Source organism: Alternaria rosae, assembly GCF_020736505.1.
Source record: "Alternaria rosae strain MPI-PUGE-AT-0040 chromosome Unknown BKA58scaffold_4, whole genome shotgun sequence".
Classification (NCBI taxonomy): Eukaryota; Fungi; Ascomycota; class Dothideomycetes; order Pleosporales; family Pleosporaceae; genus Alternaria; species Alternaria rosae.
The window spans coordinates 1,441,832-1,466,368 of NW_025763573.1; the positions used below are offsets into that span (position 1 = coordinate 1,441,832).

At 52.1% G+C, this 24,537-nt stretch overlaps 11 protein-coding genes across 11 annotated transcripts; 5 read left to right on the forward strand and 6 right to left on the reverse strand.

Annotated features, from left to right (window-relative positions):
• Positions 1-13: 13 nt before the first annotated feature.
• BKA58DRAFT_468420 (uncharacterized protein) lies at positions 14-2,911 on the forward strand. Its single transcript, XM_046175106.1, has 2 exons — positions 14-2,270; positions 2,329-2,911. Exons 1-2 carry the CDS (start codon positions 130-132, stop codon positions 2,678-2,680), a joined length of 2,493 nt encoding a protein of 830 aa, XP_046026258.1. The 5' UTR covers positions 14-129; the 3' UTR covers positions 2,681-2,911.
• Positions 2,912-5,129: 2,218 nt separating this feature from the next.
• Positions 5,130-5,822, forward strand: BKA58DRAFT_438782 (uncharacterized protein; the record flags this gene model as incomplete). Its single annotated transcript, XM_046173618.1, has 1 exon — positions 5,130-5,822. The coding sequence occupies one exon, from the start codon at positions 5,130-5,132 to the stop codon at positions 5,820-5,822; it is 693 nt and encodes a 230-aa protein (XP_046026259.1).
• Positions 5,823-5,910: 88 nt separating this feature from the next.
• BKA58DRAFT_150577 (uncharacterized protein) lies at positions 5,911-7,186 on the reverse strand. Its single transcript, XM_046164773.1, has one exon. The coding sequence runs from the start codon at positions 7,058-7,060 to the stop codon at positions 5,999-6,001; it is 1,062 nt and encodes a 353-aa protein (XP_046026260.1). The 5' UTR covers positions 7,061-7,186; the 3' UTR covers positions 5,911-5,998.
• A 556-nt stretch (positions 7,187-7,742) lies between these two features.
• Positions 7,743-10,584, forward strand: BKA58DRAFT_150597 (uncharacterized protein). Its single transcript, XM_046164774.1, has 3 exons — positions 7,743-8,166; positions 8,218-8,422; positions 8,475-10,584. The coding sequence occupies exons 1-3, from the start codon at positions 8,137-8,139 to the stop codon at positions 10,238-10,240; spliced, it is 2,001 nt and encodes a 666-aa protein (XP_046026261.1). The 5' UTR covers positions 7,743-8,136; the 3' UTR covers positions 10,241-10,584.
• BKA58DRAFT_382546 (class I glutamine amidotransferase-like protein) lies at positions 10,508-11,975 on the forward strand. Its single transcript, XM_046170108.1, has 3 exons — positions 10,508-10,684; positions 10,759-11,351; positions 11,417-11,975. The coding sequence occupies exons 2-3, from the start codon at positions 10,796-10,798 to the stop codon at positions 11,554-11,556; spliced, it is 696 nt and encodes a 231-aa protein (XP_046026262.1). The 5' UTR covers positions 10,508-10,684; positions 10,759-10,795; the 3' UTR covers positions 11,557-11,975.
• Positions 11,976-12,795: 820 nt separating this feature from the next.
• Positions 12,796-16,058, reverse strand: BKA58DRAFT_382548 (vacuolar protein sorting-associated protein 35). The gene is made up of 7 exons (XM_046170109.1): positions 15,856-16,058; positions 15,149-15,783; positions 14,565-15,102; positions 14,041-14,515; positions 13,445-13,990; positions 13,249-13,395; positions 12,796-13,201 (listed from the first exon to the last, which is right to left on the reverse strand). Exons 1-7 carry the CDS (start codon positions 15,987-15,989, stop codon positions 13,040-13,042), a joined length of 2,637 nt encoding a protein of 878 aa, XP_046026263.1. The 5' UTR covers positions 15,990-16,058; the 3' UTR covers positions 12,796-13,039.
• A 250-nt stretch (positions 16,059-16,308) lies between these two features.
• Positions 16,309-17,190, reverse strand: BKA58DRAFT_150632 (uncharacterized protein). Its single transcript, XM_046164775.1, has one exon. It carries the CDS (start codon positions 16,997-16,999, stop codon positions 16,379-16,381), a length of 621 nt encoding a protein of 206 aa, XP_046026264.1. The 5' UTR covers positions 17,000-17,190; the 3' UTR covers positions 16,309-16,378.
• Positions 17,191-17,382: 192 nt separating this feature from the next.
• Positions 17,383-17,990, reverse strand: BKA58DRAFT_438788 (uncharacterized protein; the record flags this gene model as incomplete). The annotated part of the gene is made up of 3 exons (XM_046173619.1): positions 17,383-17,828; positions 17,883-17,915; positions 17,966-17,990. 3 exons carry the CDS (start codon positions 17,988-17,990, stop codon positions 17,383-17,385), a joined length of 504 nt encoding a protein of 167 aa, XP_046026265.1.
• Positions 17,991-18,803: 813 nt separating this feature from the next.
• BKA58DRAFT_410692 (macrophomate synthase) lies at positions 18,804-19,949 on the reverse strand (the record flags this gene model as incomplete). The annotated part of the gene is made up of 4 exons (XM_046172240.1): positions 18,804-18,996; positions 19,051-19,378; positions 19,431-19,609; positions 19,696-19,949. 4 exons carry the CDS (start codon positions 19,947-19,949, stop codon positions 18,804-18,806), a joined length of 954 nt encoding a protein of 317 aa, XP_046026266.1.
• A 1,028-nt stretch (positions 19,950-20,977) lies between these two features.
• BKA58DRAFT_400890 (uncharacterized protein) lies at positions 20,978-21,349 on the reverse strand (the record flags this gene model as incomplete). Its single annotated transcript, XM_046171626.1, has 1 exon — positions 20,978-21,349. The coding sequence occupies one exon, from the start codon at positions 21,347-21,349 to the stop codon at positions 20,978-20,980; it is 372 nt and encodes a 123-aa protein (XP_046026267.1).
• A 1,360-nt stretch (positions 21,350-22,709) lies between these two features.
• Positions 22,710-23,270, forward strand: BKA58DRAFT_382555 (uncharacterized protein). Its single transcript, XM_046170110.1, has one exon. The coding sequence runs from the start codon at positions 22,923-22,925 to the stop codon at positions 23,208-23,210; it is 288 nt and encodes a 95-aa protein (XP_046026268.1). The 5' UTR covers positions 22,710-22,922; the 3' UTR covers positions 23,211-23,270.
• The last annotated feature ends 1,267 nt before the right edge of the window (positions 23,271-24,537 follow it).

Consider the following 24,537-nt stretch of genomic DNA (forward strand, 5'->3'; position numbering starts at 1 on the left):
GACAACAACTGCACAAGCCAATGCGCTTACCGCTGCAATCCCTCCGCAACATAACTTAGCCACGCATAGATCCAGCTTCCGCGCAGAACAGGCTACTATGCACCATCACGACAGGACGGCTGCCCGGAAATGACGACGCGCCAGCCCCTCCAAACCCTTCCCCCGCCGTCGGCCAACGTTATCAACACCCGCTACGCCCATCTCCAACGGCCCGCGAGCACACGAAGCGCCAATGGAAGCGCAGCAATGGACGAGCAGAGATACGCCCAGGAAGACGTGCAGGATGCAGCTTCCGTCGGGTCTGCGCTGAGCGATCTCGAACACGATGCCGAGGACGAATTCGAGAAGCGCATGATCCAGAATGCGCGCGACGAGCGGCGGCTGAACCAGGCGCTGGGCGGCAGACCACAGGCTTTTCGGAAGGCACGCACGCATCCACGCGTCGGGCTGACTCTGGACAACCTGGAGAGGAACAACGCAGTAGCTGGGGCAGATGGCCATGTCAAATTCGAGAGCCCGCCCAGCAGCCCCGGGAGCGCGAGGAGCGACCCGGCGATACATGCGCCAGCTACATGGGGGAGGAAGAGCAGGAGCAACCGGAACTGGATGCGCACCATCACGTATGAGGAAGAGCAGCAGCAGACACCCGCGCCAGCCGATGACACAATACACGACCACTACGATGAAGCACGCGCAAACGTGCCGCGTCGCTCAGTCGAAGACAGCCCGCTCTCGCACAAGGGCACACCACGCAACGACCAGTCGCAAGAGTGGGACCTTACGTTCGAGCTCAACGAAGCCTCTATGATCGCATCCACGCCTTACATACCACGGAGCACTGTGTTGGACGATATACGGCAGAGGGAGATGGAGAGTGTCAAGGAGCAGGCAGCCACTGCCCGGTTGGAGAGATTGCGCCAAGGCTCGCCAGAACAATCGCGTCCGCGGACGTCTTCTATAAGGACGGTAGACACTGTAGAGAGCAGCGCGAGAGCAACAGAGCAGGTGACGCAGCCATATCCTTCGCCGAAGCGGAGGCTGCGCACGCGGACCCAGTCGTGGCAGTCCATTGGGAAGGCGCAGCCGGTCACGGGCATCGACATGGAAGATCCGCCAGTTGCCATGTACAAGAGTGCTGAGAACATAGCTGCAGTAGATCGCGAAGTAGTTGCCACGGCCCAGCCTGTCCCTCCAAGACGCATACCGAACCGAAGAGAAGACTCACAGGATCTACTGCGGCGGCTAGCGAGAGTCTCCAACACACCAAGCCCGAGACAGGCGGCGCCATCCAGACCGGAATCAGCGCCCCCGGCACCGCTTGACAGCGCACTGCAGCCTGTGCTGACCGAGACGACGCAATCCGAAAGTAAATCTGCCTCTGTGGAGGAGACGCCTGTCTCTGCCGAGGTTCCCAACGCGGCAGCAGCGACCTCGACCGTACGGCAAGAGCACAATGAATCCAAGGAAGCTGCGACAAGTACCGAGCAGGTGGGAGCTACACCAATGCCGAAAGAGCGACCCATTCTAAATCCAAAAACGCCCGTGGTGACTGGTGCTTGGGTCGATACACCAGGCCCGCGTACTGTACAAAGATCTGCCGCGACGTCAAGATCGCGTTCACGTTCACCCAAGAAAGGCAGTCCGCGCAAGCAGAAACCGTCCGAGAAGGCCGGAGAACCATCAGAAGCCGTACCGACAGAGCCCGTTCGCCCTCAACTTCCAAAGTCTGCATTGCAGGCGCTCGTGGACGAAGCCAAATCCCAAGGCAGACGGCCATCAGCCGACTACGGCGACTCGACCATCAACTCACTCGAAGATCTCATCGCTCCGTCAGGTGAAAGCCTAGTGGACGAGGATACTCTTCAAGGTCTTCAGCTGCCGACGGAGACTCCTCGGAACGAAGCAGAGCGCCAGCGACAACAAGAACTGTTGCATCTCCACCGCATGAACGACCGCCTTCGCGCAGCGCGAACCAGCATTCGCGATGCAAGTCGCGGCATGAAGCGCGTTGAAGACCAAGTCGAGCATGTTGAAGACGGTGAAAATGGCGACAAGGTTAAAGTGGTAAGTCGTGCGTGCCCTTGCGCGGTAGACGACCATGTTCAGAACTTTTCCATGTTGAAATGGTGGAAGAGCTTGTTCTGGGAGCAACGATTGAAGACCCTACGCCAGACATCGAACAGTTGGGGGAGAGCGTGGGGTGGGCTCACAGGCTTGAGTATCTTCTTGATAGTCTTTCTCACTTGGTGGATAAGTGAAGAGATTGCTTGGTATGTTGTGTCTAATCTGCCGTTTTGTGTACAGGAACGTTACTGACTGGTCTCACAGCGAGATGTACTGCCAGCCGATGTACGCTTACTCGTCGCCGCACCCATTCAGCGTCAACGTGAAAGCTCCTAAGTTCCCCTTTGTCATACCCACACTCGTCTACCGGACCTTTGTCCAAGGCTGGTGGGTACCAATATCGTCATTCTTTTCCTGGATTGGCGCCACGGTCTGGAGTTTATTCTTTGGTTTCGAAGAGGCGAATGTAATTAATTACAGTGCCAGCCAGACTATGAGAGCTGGGAGCACCATGAGGGAAAGCCACTGGATTAGCGACGAGGCGGCCAAACTTATGGAGGAGAAGGGCTGGGATCATAGCATGTTTGAAGACGAGATTCTGCCCGGGGGCAGGTGACGGCAAGGAGTTGCTTTTGTCACGGTCATTCATTACTTTCCTTTTGTCGCGTTGATTCAGCGAGGCGTCTTGTCTTTTAGGGCCGCATGTTTGAAACAGGAGTTGGATACGCCACGATTGTATTATTACGATAGCGTCTTGGATATCGCGTGTGAGTAGCAAGGGCCGTGTTGGCTTATCGACAGATTCTTGATCATTGCATAAGAAGAAATTTATCGCATACCTCACCTTCGTCTTCAACATGCTTTTGTGGTGGGCATGGAACGAAGGACTATGATATTTGCTTCGAATCTCTTTGTGCAATCTCACCCCTCAGGAGTCAGCATTGAGTAGCTCGTTGTCTAGTCTTTTCAAGCTTGACCTGGAGTTCTCGGGCTTCTTCCTCTTCTTCCTCCAACTCCCAGCGCAGCCTTTCTTCGCGCGCTTTGGCCTCAGCCGTAAGAACCAAGCCCGCACTCGTATCTTCGAGTGTGTAACCGGTGTCTCTGAGCTCCAGACTCAAATTCAAAGGTGGAGCCTGATGCTTACTCAACAACGACCTGACGATAGCCCTACTCGACTCGTCAACTCCAGTGTGGCGCGCGTAGTCGGAGCCCTTGTCCAGCATGTCTTTTCAAACGACACGTTCATCTCCTTCCTTGAAAGCTTGTTCTCGTTGTTGCGCGTCGATAGTTGGAGAACCGTCGGGCAAGGCGTTCCACATGGTCGTCACCACCGTCACATAGGAGTAAAAGTGCTCCCCACATATGGACTGCAGCAAGTTGAGGTTCAATCGCGAGGTTCCTGTCAAATGGCGTTCCTGTATGGGATGTAGATGTATCACACCTGCGATGCGGTGCTTGCTTTGGAGAAAGTCGACGATCTCGGACAATATTCCCGTTCCAGATCGGATCGTGTCGTTGAAGCCAGGGGCATCGATGAGATCAACTTGCTGATCTTGATCCATTTGCCATGTCCATGCATAACAGGTCCTGGTTTCTGGCTTGGGTTAAGGGATTCGAGCGAGGGAAGTGGTCGGATCGCCGGAGTACTGGGGTGTGCTATGACAAACGGCGGTGCTATAGTCGAGAAGCATGACAATACGCAGGAGTCTCCTTTCAGGATCATCAGGATGCATCTCTGGAAACAGGCTCGCGAACTTCAGCTGCAGACGGAGCTTGTGCAGAACGGCAATGTCCTTGCTAACACGTCGGTGGGCGTGCAAGTTACAACAGACATAACGGATATGTTTTTCGAAGGCCAAAAGCGAATCAAAGAGCTGGAGAAGAAATCTCGGAGTACTAATGCAGAAAACGTTACCTTGAAAGCTGCGCTAGACAACTAGATCAAGCAACGCAAGGCAGAAGCAGAGAGGCAAAAAGAGGAGATCGAGAAAATTAAAAAGCGGAATTGGGTGAGTATATTCCGAACTTGCTCGTACCTGCTGACGCTGTGTAATAGAAGTGTGCGGTCATGTAATCGACGATTGATCGACTATAGATTAGGGCAAGGGTGAACAACGTCGGCAAGGAACAACGAGGAATATATTCTGGAGTGGTCGCAAGACAGCAAAATATTGCGTTTTGCTACAAGATAGAGTTTGCCATTTACTGTAACGCTCAATATGCGATAGCTAATGCAATTGTTGTTGCACGTATGCGGAATGCCGAAAGGCTAGCGCCCTGTGGCCACGCGAGCAACGGCGCGACCTCATAGCACGTGACGTTGTGCGCTTCTCACCTGGGCACTCTCCAAACTCTGCCTGACTCTCAACTCAAAACCTACGCAAGCCACCATTTGCAGATTGCTCGGCCAGGCTCCGATGACGAGCGACCAACGCGAACCGTCACCTGGGTACTGATACACAATCGCGCCGCTACCCCAGCCTATTGGCGCGCGCTCCTCGCTTCTAGACAAGTTCACTTCTGTATCCGGCATGGTGTCGCGGACTTCAAACACCTGCTACCCCGACACCCTTGCACCAACCCAGCTGAAACCTGCTGATTGGTTTCAAGCGCCGCCCATCCAATCCTCCAACCATTAATAGTTTTCCGGTTCTGGGGTGTCGTTCGCAAGGTTTAGGGGCGGAACACCTGGGACGCGTACCTTGTGGGCTCGAAGTGTCTCAGTATGCCGCCCTTTGTGGGGGCTTGACAGGACGGTTAAAGGTGGAGGGGCTCGCTGCTGCGCGAGCGATGTAAAAGCAACGTGAAGCAGGCCTAACAACTTGCGGACGGTGCGGTGTAACAACATTCTTATCTTTCGAGCGCGGGCCGCACACAGTACATTCTCTTCTTATTGACGACGACGCCGTATTTACGCCGTAATTTGGGGTCGGGAAGGCTTACTGTCGCTCATTCTGTGTCGCCGCCCCTCGTTTCTGTTCGACTTCACTATCTGGCTGGCTCCTACACCACGATCTTTCCGTTGTTTCCGCATTCAACGCAAGATCAGTTCTCAAAACGCCAAAATGTTTCTCGCCACAATCAAACTTTTCTCCTTCCTGATAAACCCAGAGTTCTGGGCCAGGACCGGCTTCTTCGTCGGCTACATTATCGCTTTCCTCCTCGTCTTGGAAGTCGTGCGTCTAGCCAGCACAGATGCGAACCGCAAAGAGGTCGAGAAGCTCCTAGATGCGTATGCTGCGTCGAGAAGTGACGTGCCTGTGAGAAGACGCCGAGAAGAGACTGCTCCAGTGAAGAAGGTGGTGCAGGTATCCATTGATGAATTGGAAGACATGGAGAGGAGAAGTGTGATTGCCGAGCAGGAAAGACAGACACAAGAACATCAAGAACGAGAACGGACACGCACTCCTAGCCCTGCAGCGGCGCGGACACCAGAGTCCAAACACACCGAGGAGAAGCGCAGACGCAGAACGACGTCTACGTCCGTAGCTCCACATGCTACTTCTCAGTCCCACTCACACCCGCAAACCAACTCTTCTTCGAGTCCTACCCGCCGTCTACGGAAGCGCAGCGACACACTCAACTCGTCCAGCAGCGCAGAAGCCAAGGGCACTGCCGTACGGAGGCGCAGGGAAGCTTCTCCCATAGAGTCCAAGACACGAGAATCGAGACATGCAAGTCCAACACCGAGATCGAGAAGTAAGGAGGCCAAGATACTAGGTGGATCATTAGGCAAGATGCTGAGGAGCAGAGGCTGAAGTTGAGCAGAGCGCCCAGGACGCATTATGTGTATCCTTTTATGCTGCGCGGCAATGACTTTACGAGCCATATGTAAATCTTCGAAATGTACAAAACTGGGTATCTTGCTAAGGCGTTTCCAAACCCCAATCGTGCTTCCTTTTTGTCTATCCTGAAACTCGACGTTAGGTCCAGCCTATGCACCTGCCATCCCATCCATACCACCAATCTCCTTTTCAAACACCTCAAAGTCCACTCCCTCGTCCTCGAACATCTTCTTCACCTTCTCGGCAGCCGCAATCTGTCGCTCTTGTGTGAAACCACCCGGAGCATTGCTTTCGTATTGGATGAGCTCAACCCATCTGAAGAACAAGCTCTCCTTGCCCATAGCTGTGAGCCGGTCCTTGAATTGTATGACCTTGTCCCTTGCTTCGGTTTCGGAGCCTTCGTCGAGCTTGGCGCATTCCCAGACCGCCCATTGTCCGTTCTCTGCTTCAGGGTCGCCGACGTAAACGAAGACGCATTTGCGGAGATGGTCGAGTGTGATGTCCTTGCGATCGAGCAGTTGCGTCGCAGCAACCATGCCGAAGAAGTCCAGGTCGAAGTCGGAATCCATCAACAGATATCCCGTCTTCTCCCTCAACCTCGCCTTGTCGACCGCGGGCAGAACTCTGGTTTTGAAGAAGGGATTGTCTGCGCCTGCGCGACCGCTTCCGCCCTCAGCCTCCCCGAGAAGGTCATTGGCTCCCCATCCTCTGCTGACCCTCACATATACCTCCTCATCCCTGAAGCCTACATTCCATCGCCAGCTCACTGGATTGCCTGGCTGCTCAATGAAGAAGGTGAAAGGCCAGAGCGCCACGAATCGGAAGAGTAGGAAGTCCAGCATGAACATGGCCATGCGCTTTCCTACTCGCCATAGCAGAGATGCCCAAGACGTGCTTGCCCAGTATATGGTAGTCTCATTGTGGTTTCCCATGACGGACATAAGGATGGCCCAGTAATGGGGGCCAATGGCGTACAGGCGCCATAGTACGAGCGCGGTTATGGCCGTATTTAGGAGGACGGGAACGCCGAATATACGCCGCTTGAACCAGGCTGGATGCACATCGACATGTGTTATGTAAACGAGCGAGCGGTCGAATGTGGACAGGAGCGTCTCGAGTTCAGCAGGGGCTGCGGTGAAGGGCTGTGGGATGGCTTTCTTGGACTTGGGACCGCCGGGCTTGACCGCGCGTTGTTTAGACTTAGGCGGCATTGCGAAGGCTATGAAATTGCGGAAACTACGACGGGGTTTGGAGGAAGCATTGGCCGAAATCAGGATGTGCTGAACGTTGTGGTAGGACACACGCAAGGTCGAGCTCCAGCATCATTCCGATCAGTTTCACCGTTCCGAAAATCTGGGGTAGCTGACATCCGCCACACCACACCTCAAGATATCTATTCTCAACCTCAACTGCTCCTTTTCCCTAGCTTGACACACGCTGGAGTAGCCCAGTTCGCTCCTTTATGCAAGTGCGACACCTTATCTCTCGGCCTCCTCTAGGCTTTCACATGCGACGTCTATTTCGGGACAAAAGCAGGTCGGCCTTTGTTCTGCAAAAAACCCCGATGGACGCATCATTCAGCACCGTGCCCAAGACAGTGCCCTGTCCCGGTTTGGGTTCATCTGGGTCGGAGCTCGTTTGACGTTTTCGCCGACCATCCACTCAGCAACAGCGTTGTGCTGATCTCCGGCATCACTGAGGAGACCCGGTACTACCATCAGCCGTCGATAACGTCAACATGGAGACGTTTTATTGAGGCACAGTTGATTGCGACATAATGCAGGCAATGTTCTTGGTCATGAGAAACATGCTGTACATGCTCTAAGATGCAAGAGCACCTATACACAGCAGAAAGGAGACTGAGTGAGAAAAAGCATACTATGCGTTGAGAATAGCAAACGTTAGATCTGCGGAAAGATCGCTCGCGTACCACGGGTGCGGTAGGTATCCACTCTCCGCAGAAGCCGATAGCCCCAATCCGGTGAGGCATTGTGCTGCCACATCTAGGCACGGCTGCGGATAGGCCGGGCACGTCGTATGGGACGACTGTCCATCCAATTGGAATGAGCAGGGTATCGTTATTGCATACTCGTCATATAGTTTGCTTATCTGGGTCGACCGCTGCTCAGCTCTAAGCGATGCATACTACCGTTTAGACTGCATCAGTTGCGTGGCAGTAGAACCTGATATACACCACCTCGTTCCCACCTCCCAGTTAGGGTTTTTGGTTCTCTCCAACCTCCTCTGCAGCAAACGTTTCATACGTCCAACATCAAACGGGCAAAGAATGTCGCAGCAAGGAACCCAAGGACCTCCAGTGAGTGATGTCAATTCCAGCCTCCTCCTACGCATAACTAACCATAGTCAGTCTGGAGCATCTGGGCAAGCCGGTCGAGGTCCTCCGTATGCGCCTCTCAATGCTGGTCTGGGTGGAACCCCTGCCATTGTGCCTGACGTGCCTGTCGCCATCATCTTTCTCATACTCTACCTGATCTTTGGTGTTATCCACATCAAGATCTTCAAGGGCAACAAGCATCGCGGGCACAAGTTTATCTTTAATGGCGCTATACTCGGTAAGTTCACTCATTCATGTTGACTAGTGTTCCCAAGGCTAACCCACAGCAGGTCTCTGCAAGATCCGAATCATCACCATGTCCTTGCGGATAGCATGGGCCAACTATCCCAGGAACATCGGACTCGCCATCGTGGCCAACATCTTCGTCTATATCGGTACCATCATCTTGTACGGAGTGAACTGGTTCTTCGTCCAACGCATTGTCCGCTCCCAGCATGCACGCCTAGGATGGTCAACGCCGTACCGCATCTTTCATCGAGGCGGGCTTGTCCTACTTGTGGCCACTCTGCTTATGCTCATCACAAGTCAGATCTGGCAGTTCTTCACGCGCGACCAAAGCAAGCTCAGTGCTTTTCACGACCTGTTCGTTCTCGCGCAGACATATTTCACGATATTCTGCTTTGCGCCAGCTATTCTGGTCGGAATCTCGCTCCTCGTTCCACGAACAGAAGTCGAGAAGTTCGGCGCTGGTCGACTGAGGTATAACATTGTCATCCTACTCATCTCGGTGTCTATTCTTTCCATCGGACAGATATTCCGCTGCGTTCTGGCCTGGATTCCAGGAACCCCATTGATCGATGTACAGCGCGATGTCATCCAGCTGCCGTGGTACCTGACGAAGGGAAGCTTCTATTGCTTCAATTTCGTCACCGAGATCCTCGTCATCATCATGTTTGCTGTCGTCCGAGTCGACCTACGTTTCTACGTGCCAAATGGAGCAAGGAAGTCAGGTGACTACTCTAGAAGCCGCGTTGACTTGCACGACGAGAACGAGAAGAACCTCACCATACCCCCGCCTACTCTTGCCCACCCGATGGCCCACCAGAATGACTCAAGTCAAACACTACACAGATACCAGTCTTCAGTGTTCGAGGACACGCAGACACTGGCTGACTCACTACAATACCCTCATTCGACTCTAGAGGTGGACGACAAGACAGGCAGCTGGAAGGTCAAGCGTCTCTCGGGCGACTCATCAAGAAGCCGCCACACTACCATTTCTTTCGCAACCTCATCTAAGACAACACTAAACGACAAGGCTTCGCGTCCTGATATCAATGTGCCGCCAGTCCCTGAGCTTCCTGCAGAATGGCCGTTGCCAGCTTCCACGCCACCGCCGGGTGCAAGTTCTGTTCTGGAGCATACAAATCCGCCATCGCGTCGGGGCACCCCGCAACAACAGACCTACGAGCTTGAACATCACCAATTGAATGAGTTTGATGTAGGCGATGCGGTTACCCACGCTTTGGCCAGGCTGGAGTCAAACAGTGAGAGACGTAGAGCCAACCCTTCGACCCCACCTCCAAGATCTCAACGCAAAACGCCGGTACCGGTCTATACGCCTACTATGCCTTCTAAAGTTGGAAGTAGCTCGCCATCCCGCAAAACCAGGAAGCGCGTCAGCTTCCCACAGACAGAAGTAATCCGCAGCCGAGCAAATAGCGCCAATTCCCAGGGTGCAAGAACTCCAGCTATTGAGAAGATACCCGAACTTCCTATCCAAAAGCCCGCCGAGTCATCAAGACCAGCATACCGAACTGGACCGACACGAACTCCTAGTCTGGAAATTATCTCCTTGCTGAACCACATGAGCGGCGATTCTACTCGCATCCGAGACGCATCGCTCCAGCGAACACGTGCCAGCTCAGTAGCAGCTTCAGATGAGCCCAAGACCCCCGCTTCTTGCGATCTTACACGACAGACAAGTTCAAAGTACAGTAATGATAATAGCAGCGCAACAAGCTCCGAAGTGCGGGAGAAAGAACTGGCGAGGGAGGAATTCCGTCGCTTCAGCTCAGAGGCCCCGCCCAGATAGGGTTCGTTTCTTTTGAGCGCTACACACGAACTCACGAATTTCCTTAACTTCTTGTGGTTTACCCATCTTATATCGTTGTTTGACCCGCGTCTTTAGCATGTAGTACCAATGGTACGCTACGCGCACAGTGGTTCACATATCGTCCCCTCCCTGGACGCTTTCCTTATTGTACATACTTACAACTCAATTCTGAGCATTTCCTACATAAGTATCTTAGGCGTTTAGTATTATTAAATTGAACTTTTAATGCTGGTTGCCTGACGGCACGGCGTCTTCCATATATCCGCTCCGGCTCGTTGTCTCCACCCGGTATTTCAGGCAGCAACATTGTTGCAACCACCATTCGTTCGTGACATCGAAGGCGGACCGCAGACACTCCGAGGGTCAAAAGTGTTTAGAATCATCTAGGGCGTTGCAGTGGAACGGGAATTGAAGGTTCATCCGGTGCGTTCAAATTGAAGTGTATATAGTAACCACAGGTGATGAACAGCTTTTTGACTGACCAACCATCACCACAGTTTTCAATTACATCTCAATCTTCCCAGTTCAGCAACGATGTCCTCCACCCAAACCCCCATCCGCGTCGGTGTCCTCTACGAAGGGACGCAAATGACAGACCTCGCCGGCCTCGACCTCCTCGGCAACCTCACGCCTCAAACCATCAACTTAATAATAGCCATGAACCCGCAATTCGCCTCCTTTGCACCCCATGCCATTCCCATGACCTTCCTCTACATATCCTCCTCCATGGACCCCGCCCACGTGACACCAGACATGTACGTGCGACCCACGCACACCTACGCGACCGCCCCGCGCGACCTCGATATCCTTCTCCTCGGTGGCCCGAACCCAGCGACTGTCCATGAAGAGAGCTTGGTGTTTTTGAAAGAGGCGAGTAAGCAGACGAAAGTCATTCTTACCACGTGCACGGGAGGTATGTGGTTGGCGAGGAGTGGGGTGTTGGAGGGGAAGAAGGCTACCACGAATAGGGTCATGTTGGGAATGGCGAAGAAGATGTTTCCTGGCACGGAGTGGGTGGACCGTCGGTGGGTTGTTGACGAGGGGTGGTTTGATGGCGCGGAGATTTGGACTGCTGGCGGTGCCGGGTGTGGTGAGTTCCTTCTCTTTCTGGAATGAAGTATGGTTTGAGGTGTATTGGTGCTGACTTCCATGTAGGTATCGACATGTTCATCGAGTACACGTACCAGAACTTCGACAAGAAGATGGTGGAGTTTGGGTGTGTGGGTTTGGATTTCGACTTTGAAGGACGTAGCGAATTCTACAAGGGAGCGCTGCCCGATATGACGATGGCTTAAGAATACGAAGAGCCCGGCTTTCCAGAAGACGTCGCGTAGAAGAACATCTACACTTCATAGGTGCTTCTGAATTATTCCACAGTTGTTCCAGTCCCGGCTCCGCCGTTTTCAATATGGGTAACATTTTTTCGTGTTAGACGCCATCTTGTGCTTTTGTTTTGAAAAGAAGGGCTAGGCACAGTCTCATGCCACTTTTCATCCTCTAATTTGAGAGAAGGAAGTGCGAGGGCTGATGCAAAGGGGAAGCATCCGAAAACTCATTTGCATTATAGGCCTCTCCCGCTGTGCCGCACGATACTATAGCGACACGTCCTTCGTTTTTCTCACTTCTCATACATAATAATACAGGTTTCGATAGCCTTTCCTCCCACCTGATCCTAATATCAATATGTATCAATTTTTATTCTTATTATCTGCCACGGTTGCATTGCATATTTCACATCAGAGTTCCGCCCTTGGCTATTGTTGCAAATCAGGTAGTACTTGTGTATAAGCTACTGAAATGATGAAGAGTCACAGGAAGGCCAATGTACGATGTTGTTGAAAGTTTTCAGAAGGCCAAGAGGCACATCACCAATCCACTAGGATACCATTTCAGAAGCAGAGGCTAAAGTGTAGACGAGGAAGGAAAGCCATGTTGTTCTGCTCGATGTAACTTGGGGGAACACTGGCGGAACACATGAGCCATTATCGCTGTAGTTTTTTGGACTAAAGAGCAAGTGGTAAAGTGTAGAAGGCTTCCCAGCTATAACGCGAAGGAGACATCTTTTATACTCCAGCCAAGCCTCTTAGCAATCCATGAATTGTTGTAGGACCGTTTCTGGTAAATGCAGTCCACCAAAGTCCAAACTCATGTTCATTGTAGCGTTAAGTTTTGGAACCACAGCCTCAATCAGTGGATATAGCAGTCGCGACTACAGTCACCAACATCCGATTTTTCAAAATTCGTTTCAGAATAGTAGCTGATGTAAAAAGATGACAGTGACCAACATAACAAGGAGTCGCAGTTTTTCGAGAGAAGAAGCAAAGAAAAATAATCCTCTCCTTGGGTAGTTGCTAATCATACAAGCAGAACATTGGGCACAGCAGACAAAGCCATACCATAAGTGCAGTGAACTTTTGAAGAAATGATGGCAGCGAGCAACACCATGGCGCAAGTCATGGTGATTTTGGGGAAAAGGCTGAGCAACGAGAGTGATAGAGAAAAGAAGCAGACAGACATAAAGACAGTTTTTATACCCTCTAGCGAATTGGCGAATGCTGCGCGTAGTCGTGATGACGTTGATGATCATTATCTTTCCTGCAAGTGGTCCTGAAGGCGCCTAGCACATGCGTGCTATGCTACAACATATTCGGCTTCATTAACGTTCTCCATTTTCCCATACTATATACTTGGTATCTGAGCGTGCAATATCCATGTCCATCTAGTCGTACAAGGACTTCCAACTCAAAACAGGCGCCGCATCTCCTTTTCTCACAAGCATTATTTTGCCGCTGTCACTACACCCTCGTACTCTCGACTCGCTATGTAATCCAGGGTACGCTGGAAGTGTTTCCTTGGGTTTTCGAGCGAAGAGGCGTTTTCGTTGGATTGTAGGTTGGAGTGGATGAGCTCGATGAGACCGTTGAGGTATTTCGTCGTGACCTGGTAATCGTTAGAAACATTCCAGAGTCTGGAAGATGGCAACTTACAGCGTCGTTTTCTTGGTCGAAGTAGTAGACATATCTGTTCAAGATTTCAACAAACAGCTCGACTGAGACCGCGGCATCCATGCATGCGTCGGCCACGCGGAGAGCACGTTGTAAGCACTCAAGCACTCGCTTGCCGTCACGGTAGAGCTGTAGTAGTCAGTACTGGTTTCTTCAAAGTCGGATCGGGTCCACTCACGTTCTTGGGGTCTTCCTCGCCCAATGCCCTGATCTCAGTAGCCCACCACAAGTGACTTGCGAGGTACACTGCGCGACACTGATCCGGCTTCTTGAGCAGCTTGCTTCCATGTAACGCGCACTTCGTGATGAGGGTATCGTAATTCTCCTTGCCGAAATTCCTCGTTGTATGTAGGCCACTCGCAATGACGCAGACAGCCTGGAACTGCGCTCTTGAGTCGCTGATTGCCTCCTCGTATATCGTAAACGCCTGCGCGAAGAACTCGTACGCGACCTCTTCGAAGCCGTTCTGATCTGCGACTTGACCACAGGCGATGAAGAGGCGGAGAGATAGGTCTGCGGAGCCAGTAACGCGGGTATAGAGTGTCGACAATGTGCTGTGCATGAACTTGTACAGAGCGGATGATTGTGATTGCCAGTTGTCTTCGAAGTGTTCGCGCTTCTTGTATTGCCGTGCGAGCTTGAGCGATGCTGTGATGATGGCGGGCGATGTGTACTTGACGCGCTCGTTGCCTTCGGCGAAGGACTTGCGGGCGGCTTGGAGGAGCTACGAGGGTTGTTAGTATACACTATTGTCTGCACTTTGACCAAACTCACCTTGAATTGGGTATCGTTGTCCTTGCCGCGAATAAGGTGTACTATCCGCGCCAGCCATCCTTGCTCTTCTATGGTCTCTTCCGTCTCCTGTGCCCGTCTTTGAATCGGCCCTCCTGGGTATCCCTGCGCTTGCTGAATGCCTTCTCGGATGAGAACCTTTAAGATCTCCAGCACACTTTCAAGGTTCTCCACGGACGCGATGTAGGTCTGATTCCGCATCAGACTTCTTGCGACTTCGCCGGCCACAGCTCTCCGAGTCGGATACGGTTGTGAATGTAGCAGAGGGATGAAGTTGGGTAATGCAAGCGCAGTGAAGAGGGAGATGTAGGTCTTGATCGGCGAAAGGAGGAGGCTGAGGATCTGGCTCTGAGTTGCTTGCGAGTGCAAGTCGGCGCTGTTTGCGTACTCGGCGACCTTTTGATTCGCAAACGTCAAGACTTGGTCGATGTAGTCGAGTCTTTCGGGGTAAATGTTCCTGTGGCGATTAGTATAATCATCGTTGTAAAGAATGTGCTGAACCGTACAAGGCAAGATTTGCTAGCGAAACCAATAGGCCAATCGTGTCTTGTATTGGTAGCCGCTGCATCTTGACCAGCGTCTGCACCTGCTCATGGAAGATCTCGAACAGCTTGACATTGTTCGGTATGCCGCGTCTCTTCTCGATATCGCCATCTGTCTCAGTCGCTGGGGTTTCCTCGTTCTCGGCAGAGGTCTCGGAAGGTTTCGATGTCTCTTCGGGGTCTTCTTCGGTGCTTGGTTGCGTGTCGGAGGGTTCCTCTGCGTCTCCATTCTGCTGCGCTGGCGCTGGTTCGGGTTCAGCAGCCTTCTTTTCCTTTGCTATCCGCATCTGTTCCATGAGTTGTGCTATTGACTCCTCTTCCGTCTTCTTGCGCTGCTCTGGGCTTTCCGACTCGGCTTCTCTTTGCGCGTACGATGACAAGCGGTCCATGAGGCCGACTACGATGGCTTTGACATTTACGTGTGGATTTAGGCGTGCGACGGCGGAGAGGAACTGGTCGAGCGTGTGCAGGTGGAATTCGTCCGGGAAGACCTGTGTGACAACTGCTGCGTGTTAATGATATGCTGAGGTCGGCAGTGCGATACATACCCTCGAGGAGGTATTCCTGGGCCAGGACATCGCGACATTGCACAATTTGTTCCAGCAGCGGGTTGAGGATCTTCTTGTAGTTGTCCAAGTCGACCAGCTGGCTGAGCCTGACCAAGTTGCTGCCCACGAGGAGCTGCAGTTCCTGGCGCTCCTTGGTCCGCTGCTCGCGCTCCCTGGAATGTCCCTGGTGCTGCAGGCGCACCCACAGCTTGTTCATTTCGACAAAGTTGGTCAGGATGAAGCTGATGGAGTCCTGGAGATTGCCCTCGGGCCCCTCGCTGTCGCCCGACGGAAGGCAGTCGCGAGCCTGACCCGCCAGATAGTAGCGCAGGAAGAGGCCGCGGATGGGGTGCTGGACGCCGCGACTCATCTCCATCATGTCCTTCATAATCTCCTTGACAGGCGCATCCTCAATGGCCATGTAGACGGTGCCGACGGTGACCATGAGGTACAGGCGGGGGATGATGTTGCCGGCATACTGGACGAGTTCGTAGAGGTCGGCGAGGTGGTTGACGGGGTGGTTCTCGCGCAGGTAGACGGAGAGATGGCGCAGGGCATCGAAGACGGCCATGTACAGCTCGTAGTACTGCTTGGGGCCGAGGCTGCTGGTCCGCAGTTCGGACACGAGGGTCGAGCTGTCATGGGGGTCATTAGCACCGCGCATTGCCAGAGGGGCCCTTGGAGCTTAGAGCACGTCGTGCGCGTACCTGCACTTGAGCGCATCCATCAGCTTGCCCGGCGTCTCGAGGCAGCGCCGCATGAGCATCGTCTGCTGGCGCACCACGGCCAGGGCATCTTCGAGCAGCCGGGCCTGGTCTTCTACGGGGGGCGGCGACGCCATTGTGAGCGAGAGAGGCGGATCGTCCGGGGGTGTGGAGAGCTCGTCGTGGATACGCACCGCCGCCTTGGGTGTAACCGTTCGCCAAGCACCGGAGCAGGCATGCAAGCTTCCCCTTCGAGCTGCGTCATCACTAGCCTACACCACCATCACTCTGCAAGGTCAAAACGTCGGCTTCTTCATGCTTTTATTATTCAATCTATTGGTACATCGGCATTCGTCTCATGGACGTGTCTAGTCTTCATAATATAAATCCTCGCCCTACTATGCTGGCTTCCGGCCATTATTCGTATATCGTAAAACACTGGGAGAATGGAACAGGCGGGTGGAGCCAGTCTGCCGCCAACGCAAAAACACAAAAGAAGCCTGGGCAGCTAAAACCATGCAGCTAGCTATGGGGCTGCAGTGACAGCTGCAGCGGCTTCAAACGTCTTCACACGGTAATGCGTGTGCCACATGCCATCATCATAGTACTCCGTGGGGCCGTTGTCTGGCGACAGCGTCACCGTGACGAAGATTGGCTTCGGCGTTGAGATGGGCGTTGAGATGCTGCTGGAATACAAGCTCGAGATAGTCGGTGTTGCAGTTGATGTTGGCAAAGGGACCGACGGGCTAGGACTTGATGTAGACTTGACGGATGATGTTGATGTAGGCGTTGGCGTAGGAGTCGATGAGACTGGTGTGGGTGTCGACGATGACGATGACGATTTCAACACGCTGCTCGAGCTGCAGCTAGATGTCGATGCGGGCACCGGTTGGGGCTTGACAACAGTCGCAGTGACTTCTTGGGTGACAGTCTGTGCCGGGCCGACGACTTCGACTGTCTTGGTCGTCTTGATCACTGAAGTGGCTGTTGCGGGTACCGGGGTTGAGGCGTCTCCACCGACGTTGACAACCGAATAGCTCTTGTTGCGTGGAACGATCTCGCGGGGCTTCGACGAGTCCAAAGGCCGTCCGGTAGCCAGTGCCGAGAAAAGAGCGGCCAGTGCCAGAGTCTGAGCGTTGAGGAGCATTGTATCGAAAGGATTGGGAAGGTTTATTGACTGCGCCGTTGATAGTCGTGTACACGTGTTGAGCACAGCTTCGGTGTGGGTATGCGCTGGCAGAGGACAGTGTGGGAATCACGATGTAGGTATCCGTTTATTAGATCCATAGCTGCTGTCGTGCTGCGCAATTTCTCGAGGGCTAGAAATGTGGTGGTTGGGTGATGGCTGGTCGTGCACGGACCGTTATTCGCGCGACGCGAGCATGGCAGACGCGACAGGCTGGACTCGCCCAAACTCTTAACCGCCAAAATCTTGGAACTTTGCGAACCATGCAGCACGTTCGCCAATGTCGCATCACATGTTAATGTCGGTCAATCGGATCAATCGATAAGATTACAACGTAAATTGGTTCAGCGCCCTCCAACGGCCCCGTTACCTGGCATCTCATGCGGCGGATACTGCCTCTGGTTCAACGCCATCTCCTGGGGATCCCGCGTTCCCTGCGCTTCTACCATTGGGCCACCTTGAAATTGGTTCCCGTATGGATTTGCGTTCATCTCCTGGTACTGGTGTGACTGGTACTGATGTGGCTTGTCTTGGGCCTCGACCTCACTCCTGTATGCCGTTCCGTCCACTTCCTGGTCTTGCCTCATCCAGGACTGCGGCGGGTCCGTCTGTTGCATCCTAGGCTGCAGCAGATCCGATTGTGTCTGTGCCTGCTGGTTTATCTGTCGCGTTCGTTTCTTGCTGTGTCGTCGGAATGCCCAAAAACCCAGGCCGGCGAAGAGAAGGAACAATCCTACTCCAACCCCCACACCAATGCCGATGATCCTCTGCTGCGCGTCCACAGCTTTGTCTGAACCTGATGTCAGTCAAATTGAACGGCTGCAAACTCGGAGGTCGGACTCACCGAAGCTGTCTTTCGCATCATTTCGGTTGGCATCTGGCGTTGAATCAGAGACTCAAATGTTTGAGGGAGGCAGACATACTAACCGAACTGGTCACTTGGATTAGACATACAGACTAAGCGTCCTGATGAATCTCTTTCGCAATCTGAAATCGATACCGAAGTTGGGAAGGACATGAAGATTGGATGGGGTATAATTCCTTGATATACAATTCTGCTCTGACGTATACAGATTGATCCTGTGTCAAGGAACTGCAGTAAGCCCTAGATACATATGCGAGACGAGCTAATCGTTCTACTTATATCACAACACAGCGATGGCAATTCAGGGCTATGTCCATCCTTCTCTCGTTGGAGTAGCACTGAGCTAGCTACTTCGGGAAAAGTGTATGCACGCGAGGAATCGCGCCGTCCACCGGCAAGACTGATTGGCAAACTTACAAGATGCGGAGCACGCTCAGCCTCGTCACATCGGACGCCTAACCTGACAGGAAGATCTATATCCTCTTTTGGGGCGCGCTACAACGATCGCTTTTAAGATTATCGCCCAGCACTACGGTAAACTCGGATCTATCCTTACCCTATATGACTCCTCACTTCGCATGTTCCGATATCAATTGACAGTGGCAACGGCGACTGCAGCAACGACACGAAAATGCAACATAGCCTTGGATAGGGCACACAAGAAATTTCATCAATTGTTGTGACATGTTTCTCAACCGAATTGAACGTTTGCGTAGTGACAGGCGACACGGGAGGTGTTGTGACAGGTCCCAACAGACTGCATCTTGCATGGACACAGTGTATAAAACGACGGCATCCTTCGAAATCATCAGTGCATAAATATGCGGATACGGTTTTGTACGTTGAGATATTCACAGGACAGCGACAGACATACAAACATTCGGTGCCCGTCATCTCAACCTACTCAGCCGGCTTCGCTTGCCCGTTCGCCATACTTGGTTTCGGGTTCCCTTCAAAACTCTTCGCATATTTCCAGCCCTCTTCCAAAGAACTCGCAAAGAGCCTAGTAGTACCCCAGACATCGAACTGCACAGCAATACCGCGCATTCCCGTCTGAATCGCCATCGGAATCTGATCCAATCCCATCACACCACTAAACATCCGTCAGCCGTCTGGCCCAACATAAAGCAACATGCGATATACGTACCCAAAGATTGGCAGATCATGCTTGGCAGCCGCAGCACTAAATCTCCCCATGGCCTCGAAGAACTTTGGATCGGGATCTCCGTTCATGAATGCATGGATGTCCATACCAGCGTCAATCATAAAATCTCCAGGACCAAACATGAGACCAGAGATGCCCTCCACAGCGGCAATTTCCTCGCAGGCCTCGAGACCCTTTAGGGATTCGATCTGGGGGATGAGGCAGACGTGGTTGTTGGCGGTTTGGACGTTGTAAGGGTCGTTCGGGTAGAGCGATTGGGTCATGCCGGGCGTGAAGGTCCAGGGGCTGAATGAACGGTGGCCTTTGCCGTCTAGACATGCTGTGTTAGTATAGGTAGGGAAGGTCGGGATGTGGGAACATACCGCCAAAGTACATTTCCTTGATGAAGTCTCGGACTTCTTGCGCGCTTTCCACATGCGGGATGACGATCCCGGCACATCCTGCATCAAGGGCGGTCGTGAGACTAAGCTCATCGCGCTTGGGTACACGGCAGATGACCATTGATTTGCCCTCTGAATGATGTTGAGCGGCGTGGATACAACTTTGCCGCATCTATTAGCACTATGCTCTCGTGCGGTTTCAACCCTCAAAGCCTTCGTAGTGGAATGTACCGGGAAGTCCACTTACTCATGCAACGTCAATCGATTGTACATGCCGTGCTCAACATCCATCCAGATGAAATCCGGTTTGGTGGAGGCAATCAACTTGGTTACGAAGGTACTTGGGATACCTTGCGCGATGCCCATGAGGGTCTTACTTGCGTCTGCCTGAGCGTCTTTGAGTGCTTGCTTGAGGTTTGCAGGCTGCGTGAGCATAGCGGCACGGTAGGGCGCTTTGGTGTGGAGCTCAGGCTGCTCGCTGTACGGCTTGAAGTCTGCCATCTTGGATGCTGATTGAAACTTAGTGGACGTGGGAGGTTTTGAAAGTGCAGTAAGATCGTGAGAAGGCTTTAAGAGGTTGAAGCTCGTATGTTCTGGTTCAATGGCTGACTTTGATGTGTAAGGAATGCTCAGCATTTATACGCGCTGAGTATGTCTCCACATCTTATCATGTGTGAATAAGCGGTAGTACCGTGTAGTCGTACCCGCGTGTTTCGGGGCGTCGATGACTGCTGCCTTGATAGGGCGAAAAGTCGTCCGGACTAGATACACAACTGGGCAACGTCGAAGATGACGGTGGCCTCGCCTGCTTAGTGCTTATTACCTAAGACTTCTTGCGCTGGCAACGCTTTGCGTTAACACAATGCTAATCCCACTCCATCACAAGATTGTTGTAAGATGCGCGCTACGGAAAGACCGACTGCCTTTTGCACTAACCTGCATAGGGGCGTACTGCGCAGCATGTCAACATTGAACGTTTAAATAGACCATAGAGGATTCAACACGTAATAATACTCTTCTTTCTTGATGACTGGTCTTGATCTCTTCATTACTATCTTAAGTGCTGACGCCGAGCAATTGTGGACAGTTGCAATCTATTCGTGCTGCATCGAAGCGATCATGTTGTGTAACACATGCGATTCGGCCGAATGATGTCCCGAAACGCAATGACAGAAGAGAACAATCTGCTTTGTGTACTACAAACTGTCCGAGAATTTTACTCAAGCAGGTATTAGACCATGGTGTATGGAGCTCTCGCGTAGTATTATGACGCGCAGCCTTGCGTTACCCAGCGGTGATAACAGTTAACTCCGAACATCCATGAGTAACAGGGTATCAAACTTCCAGCCGTGTCGCCCTCGTCTCATCTGGACAAGATTTTTGTGAAAGGTGATAAGAACATTTCAGGTCTTAACGCCGAAGGTAAAGGTGTCCTCTGACCGGTCCTACCCGGGCGGTGTAGACGTGTGCGAATAGATAAAGTATCCACAGAAAGGTATCGTGATACATATAGTGGAATGCCGATAAGCTCATCTTAACGTTGTGGTATTCGAATAGACTGGCGAAGGATGTACGACTATCGATGGGTGGGCGCACTGACACTCTGGCGACGCTGGCCGAGCAAGATAGGTGCTTGAGTACAAGCTCGGGGATTGAACCGATATCTCTCTTGTCGATTGCTTGATAGCACCCTTTTCCGCGTCGTCGATCTCTACACTCTTCTTCTCCATCTCTTCCGGTGCCATGAGCCCAGTGTTTTTCTTCTGCTTCATACGCTTTGGTATGTCCAAGATGAGAGACGTAACGACGATGAGGGCTAGCAGGCCTGCTACACCACCGATAGCGATGATGGCGACGACGCTGGTGGATAGACCGCCGAGTTTATCTGACGGTCCTGACATTGTGATCGAAAGATGATGGTTGGCGTTGGCTGAGGTATGGTTGACCAACGCTGCAGAGGGCGGTGACGATACTTGGAGGAGGTTTGTTTATATGTATGTCAATACAGTATGTCGTTTAGCTGATTACGATAGACCAAAACGAGTGTGAGCGTATTTGTAGCGCCTGTAGGATGCAGTTACACCTCAACACCATCACGGCGCAACAGTCTCCTTATACAAACCATCATACCACCCTGTCATCCAATTCTCCAAGCAAAGAAGCGAGCAAAGTTTCCCATGTTGAGCCATTCTAGCCTTCCAAGAATCCACATTATGCTGAAACTTCAGCTGGTGGCTTTTCCATCGAACAATGCAGCAACGCTACAACTTTTCCGAAGCCAGCAACGCAAGCCACGAGACTTGGCATCATGGGCCTGATGTCTTGCCTAGTCATGCGGATGAGCTGCCGTGCGAGTAAAACTAGTCGGTTATCCCAAGCGGCACTCTTCGCTGCGTGGGCTGATTTGCTCAGGGGTGCTAGGGCTGAACGCTAACGCGATGAGGTGTTTTGGGCTTGATGGCTGTATCGAATTCAGAGCGCTTTCATTTTCACCGAATGAGTTGCGGTCGAAGCGAGAGATGTGTTGTGCAGCGCATCGGTTAGCGGCACTTCAGACCGGTACCTGACGAGATCCTTCATGATTTCCTTCCCAAAAGCTCTTTTGGTCAGTCTAGAAGTTGCACGGCGTCCTGTGGTGGTGTGCTGGCCGGTGCAATGCCCATGTTTGTGTAGAACGAGGAATTGAGCTCAGGAGCAAACGATGACAAAACAGCAGGACCGACCAGTGCGTTGTTTTGTTCAAACGCCGATGTTGCTAAGAGAAGTTTGTCGGCGCGGCCGAGATTCCGCTGAAGGATTGATGAGTGAGAGCTAGCAGTCTCTAGCGCCTGGCTGACTCCACGTTTTCGGTTGCAGCCGCGGCGGTGCTCAGGTGGGACATGGGCTTCGCTTCACACAGTCACAACGTTGAAGAACGTGGAGATGTGCACCGTCATTACTCGCACGTTGACCCTGCTACCGGATCTGCGGGCTGCCGGTACTTTGGAGGTTGCTGTTTTCCTCGCCGAGAAAGCGAGCTCTCGCCCATGAGACAAACTTTCGGCTTCACGCAGCAAGAGATTGCGCCGGCAGAGGTTCATACTACTGACATGCTATCGCGAAGCCGCTGTCGCAAACCAGTACGCGAGACACAACATGCGCCGCCAAACGTTAGGAGGCTACTCGATCGTCGATCGTTGGCACTGTTCCCGGAGCTGGAACCCGTGCCTTGCGATTCAACGAAGCGTCATTGTAGTCAGCTTTTCGGGATGTAAGCGATGGGATGCCTCCTCCAGGCCTAGAATCGTGGGGTCTTTTCGAAGGATGCCAATGTACGGTGTACCCCATGCAAGAGACAGGAAACATGTAGCTGTCTTTTTTCAGGTATTGCTCAGGACCGCCATGCATTTCTTTTACCTGGCAGGCTTTCCCCACCCCACAATCTCGGCAGCTTTTGCTTACTCCGCAGATGCAAACAGGTAATAAAAACAGAGGATGGCCAGGACTACATGTTCGATATTCTTTATTGTGCACAGCCAAGCCCAGCTGCGAACATGTCCTGGTAGAAGCGAGACTTTCAATTGCCGAGCTAGAAGCAATAACATGACTATCTGCTCTAACTCTTTCGGAGATTTCTTTCAATATGATCTTGACAGGACTGGAGGTACATCAGTCCAGCGGACGCCTCTTTATATCTTGTTGAATCGCAGAGGCTACTTCCGCTCACACCGAGAACTTGAGCATAGAGAAAGATGCGAGCGGAGGGGGAAGACATGCCTTTAATTTTGGCCTGTTGTGGCAGCTCATGACCCAAATCACGAATTGAATCAAAGCTTTTGAGTCTGTATATAATCATCCAGTGGACGACTGCCTTTTCGATATTGTAGTGACCTTGACATTAAGTCATCGAGGCTCTGAGGAAACATTTTGTGAAGAGGGGACAGGCAGCCTGTTCAAAGATGTAGAGAAGAAGAGGCAGTAAACCGGGGTTGGATTCGTACGGAAGTCCGAAGACTACCACCAGTACGTGGCAGACGCATTTCCACTCAAAGAAGGCATGTTGATTTGGAATGTTCGAACCAAGGCAACACGGCCTAAGCCTCCGGATCATACGCCATCGGGTCTCGCGTTTTAGTAAAGCTCATCGGTTCGAGCAGAAGATGTTAACCAGCGACTTTGAAATCGTGAAACAGTTCACTCCGCAGAGAAAACATGTGTTCACTCGGTGAAAGCTTTTGCGGCTTTGGCACGAAGCCATACGTGCTTCGAGAAACTCCACACGACTTGCTTATAGAAAGTTTTACTTTGCGTTATGAGATGTGACGTATAAAGTAATGAACCTCGGTGCTGTGCAAAGACTCATGTGCCAGTCTGGCACAGTTTTTGAATTCCCTTCTCTCTTGCTGGCTCAGAAGCTCACATGTAGGGTATGATGAAAGTTCTTAGAAGATACCTGGGAAACAGGAGAACCATGTCCCCAGTCTCGTCTTGCTTAGGAGAAGAAGCGCCATGCTATGTCTTGTGGCTTTTTAGAAAGAAAATCCCGAGGGAGTAGACATGGCTCTGCTTTGAGAAGTTTTTGGATACTCCGAGACGACGAGGATGATGGTAGAAGTTGAGAATCATGCAGGCAGGCGACTTATATATCACTCACACCAGACTTTATTCCTCTTCAGATGTAGTTCGAGGTCGTCCGTTGGAGCTAGCTGCCAGGTTCTACATGAACCATGAAATCTTGCGCATATCGCGAGAGGCAAAAAATACCATAGACTCGAACGCTAGATCTTTTGAAGTTGGCCTACAACTTTTCATCAATTTTTCGAAGATATGCATGGGCGGCCACAAGTCGAGTTAGGTATTGTAATGCACTTTTAGGCAATAGTGAGGTCTATAATATCGTGTTTCGCGCTGAGAAGAGAGGGAGACGCGGCGGACATAACCATTGTCGGGTATCTTTTGAGAAAGACAGTCCACAGAACCCATCACTTCGTCGCATGTATATTGATGCTTTAAAACTATCAAGACAGGCGAGACAGTCTACTGTCATGACCAAATTTGGCGTACGTTCTTTTCCAGCTCAAGTAGAAGCCAGAGACGCAAGAAACAAAGA

What these genes read in the sequence shown, in the direction of transcription:
- BKA58DRAFT_150597 (XM_046164774.1), top strand. Translation starts at nt 8,137, where the DNA reads ATGTCGCAGCAAGGAACCCAAGGACCTCCA. An exon ending in AAGGAACCCAAGGACCTCCA is followed by an intron (nt 8,167 to 8,217) that starts GTGAGTGATGTC and finishes AACCATAGTCAG; the next exon opens with TCTGGAGCATCTGGGCAAGC. An exon ending in CTTTAATGGCGCTATACTCG is followed by an intron (nt 8,423 to 8,474) that starts GTAAGTTCACTC and finishes AACCCACAGCAG; the next exon opens with GTCTCTGCAAGATCCGAATC.
- BKA58DRAFT_382555 (XM_046170110.1), top strand. Translation starts at nt 22,923, where the DNA reads ATGGCCAGGACTACATGTTCGATATTCTTTATTGTGCACAGCCAAGCC.
- BKA58DRAFT_382546 (XM_046170108.1), top strand. Translation starts at nt 10,796, where the DNA reads ATGTCCTCCACCCAAACCCCCATCCGCGTCGGTGTCCTCTACGAAGGG. An exon ending in TGCTGGCGGTGCCGGGTGTG is followed by an intron (nt 11,352 to 11,416) that starts GTGAGTTCCTTC and finishes ACTTCCATGTAG; the next exon opens with GTATCGACATGTTCATCGAG.
- BKA58DRAFT_150632 (XM_046164775.1), bottom strand. Translation starts at nt 16,999, where the DNA reads ATGCTCCTCAACGCTCAGACTCTGGCACTGGCCGCTCTTTTCTCGGCA.
- BKA58DRAFT_382548 (XM_046170109.1), bottom strand. Translation starts at nt 15,989, where the DNA reads ATGGCGTCGCCGCCCCCCGTAGAAGACCAGGCCCGGCTGCTCGAAGAT. An exon ending in ATGGATGCGCTCAAGTGCAG is followed by an intron (nt 15,784 to 15,855) that starts GTACGCGCACGA and finishes CCCCCATGACAG; the next exon opens with CTCGACCCTCGTGTCCGAAC. An exon ending in CCAGGAATACCTCCTCGAGG is followed by an intron (nt 15,103 to 15,148) that starts GTATGTATCGCA and finishes AACACGCAGCAG; the next exon opens with TTGTCACACAGGTCTTCCCG.
- BKA58DRAFT_468420 (XM_046175106.1), top strand. Translation starts at nt 130, where the DNA reads ATGACGACGCGCCAGCCCCTCCAAACCCTTCCCCCGCCGTCGGCCAAC. An exon ending in ATAAGTGAAGAGATTGCTTG is followed by an intron (nt 2,271 to 2,328) that starts GTATGTTGTGTC and finishes CTGGTCTCACAG; the next exon opens with CGAGATGTACTGCCAGCCGA.
- BKA58DRAFT_150577 (XM_046164773.1), bottom strand. Translation starts at nt 7,060, where the DNA reads ATGCCGCCTAAGTCTAAACAACGCGCGGTCAAGCCCGGCGGTCCCAAG.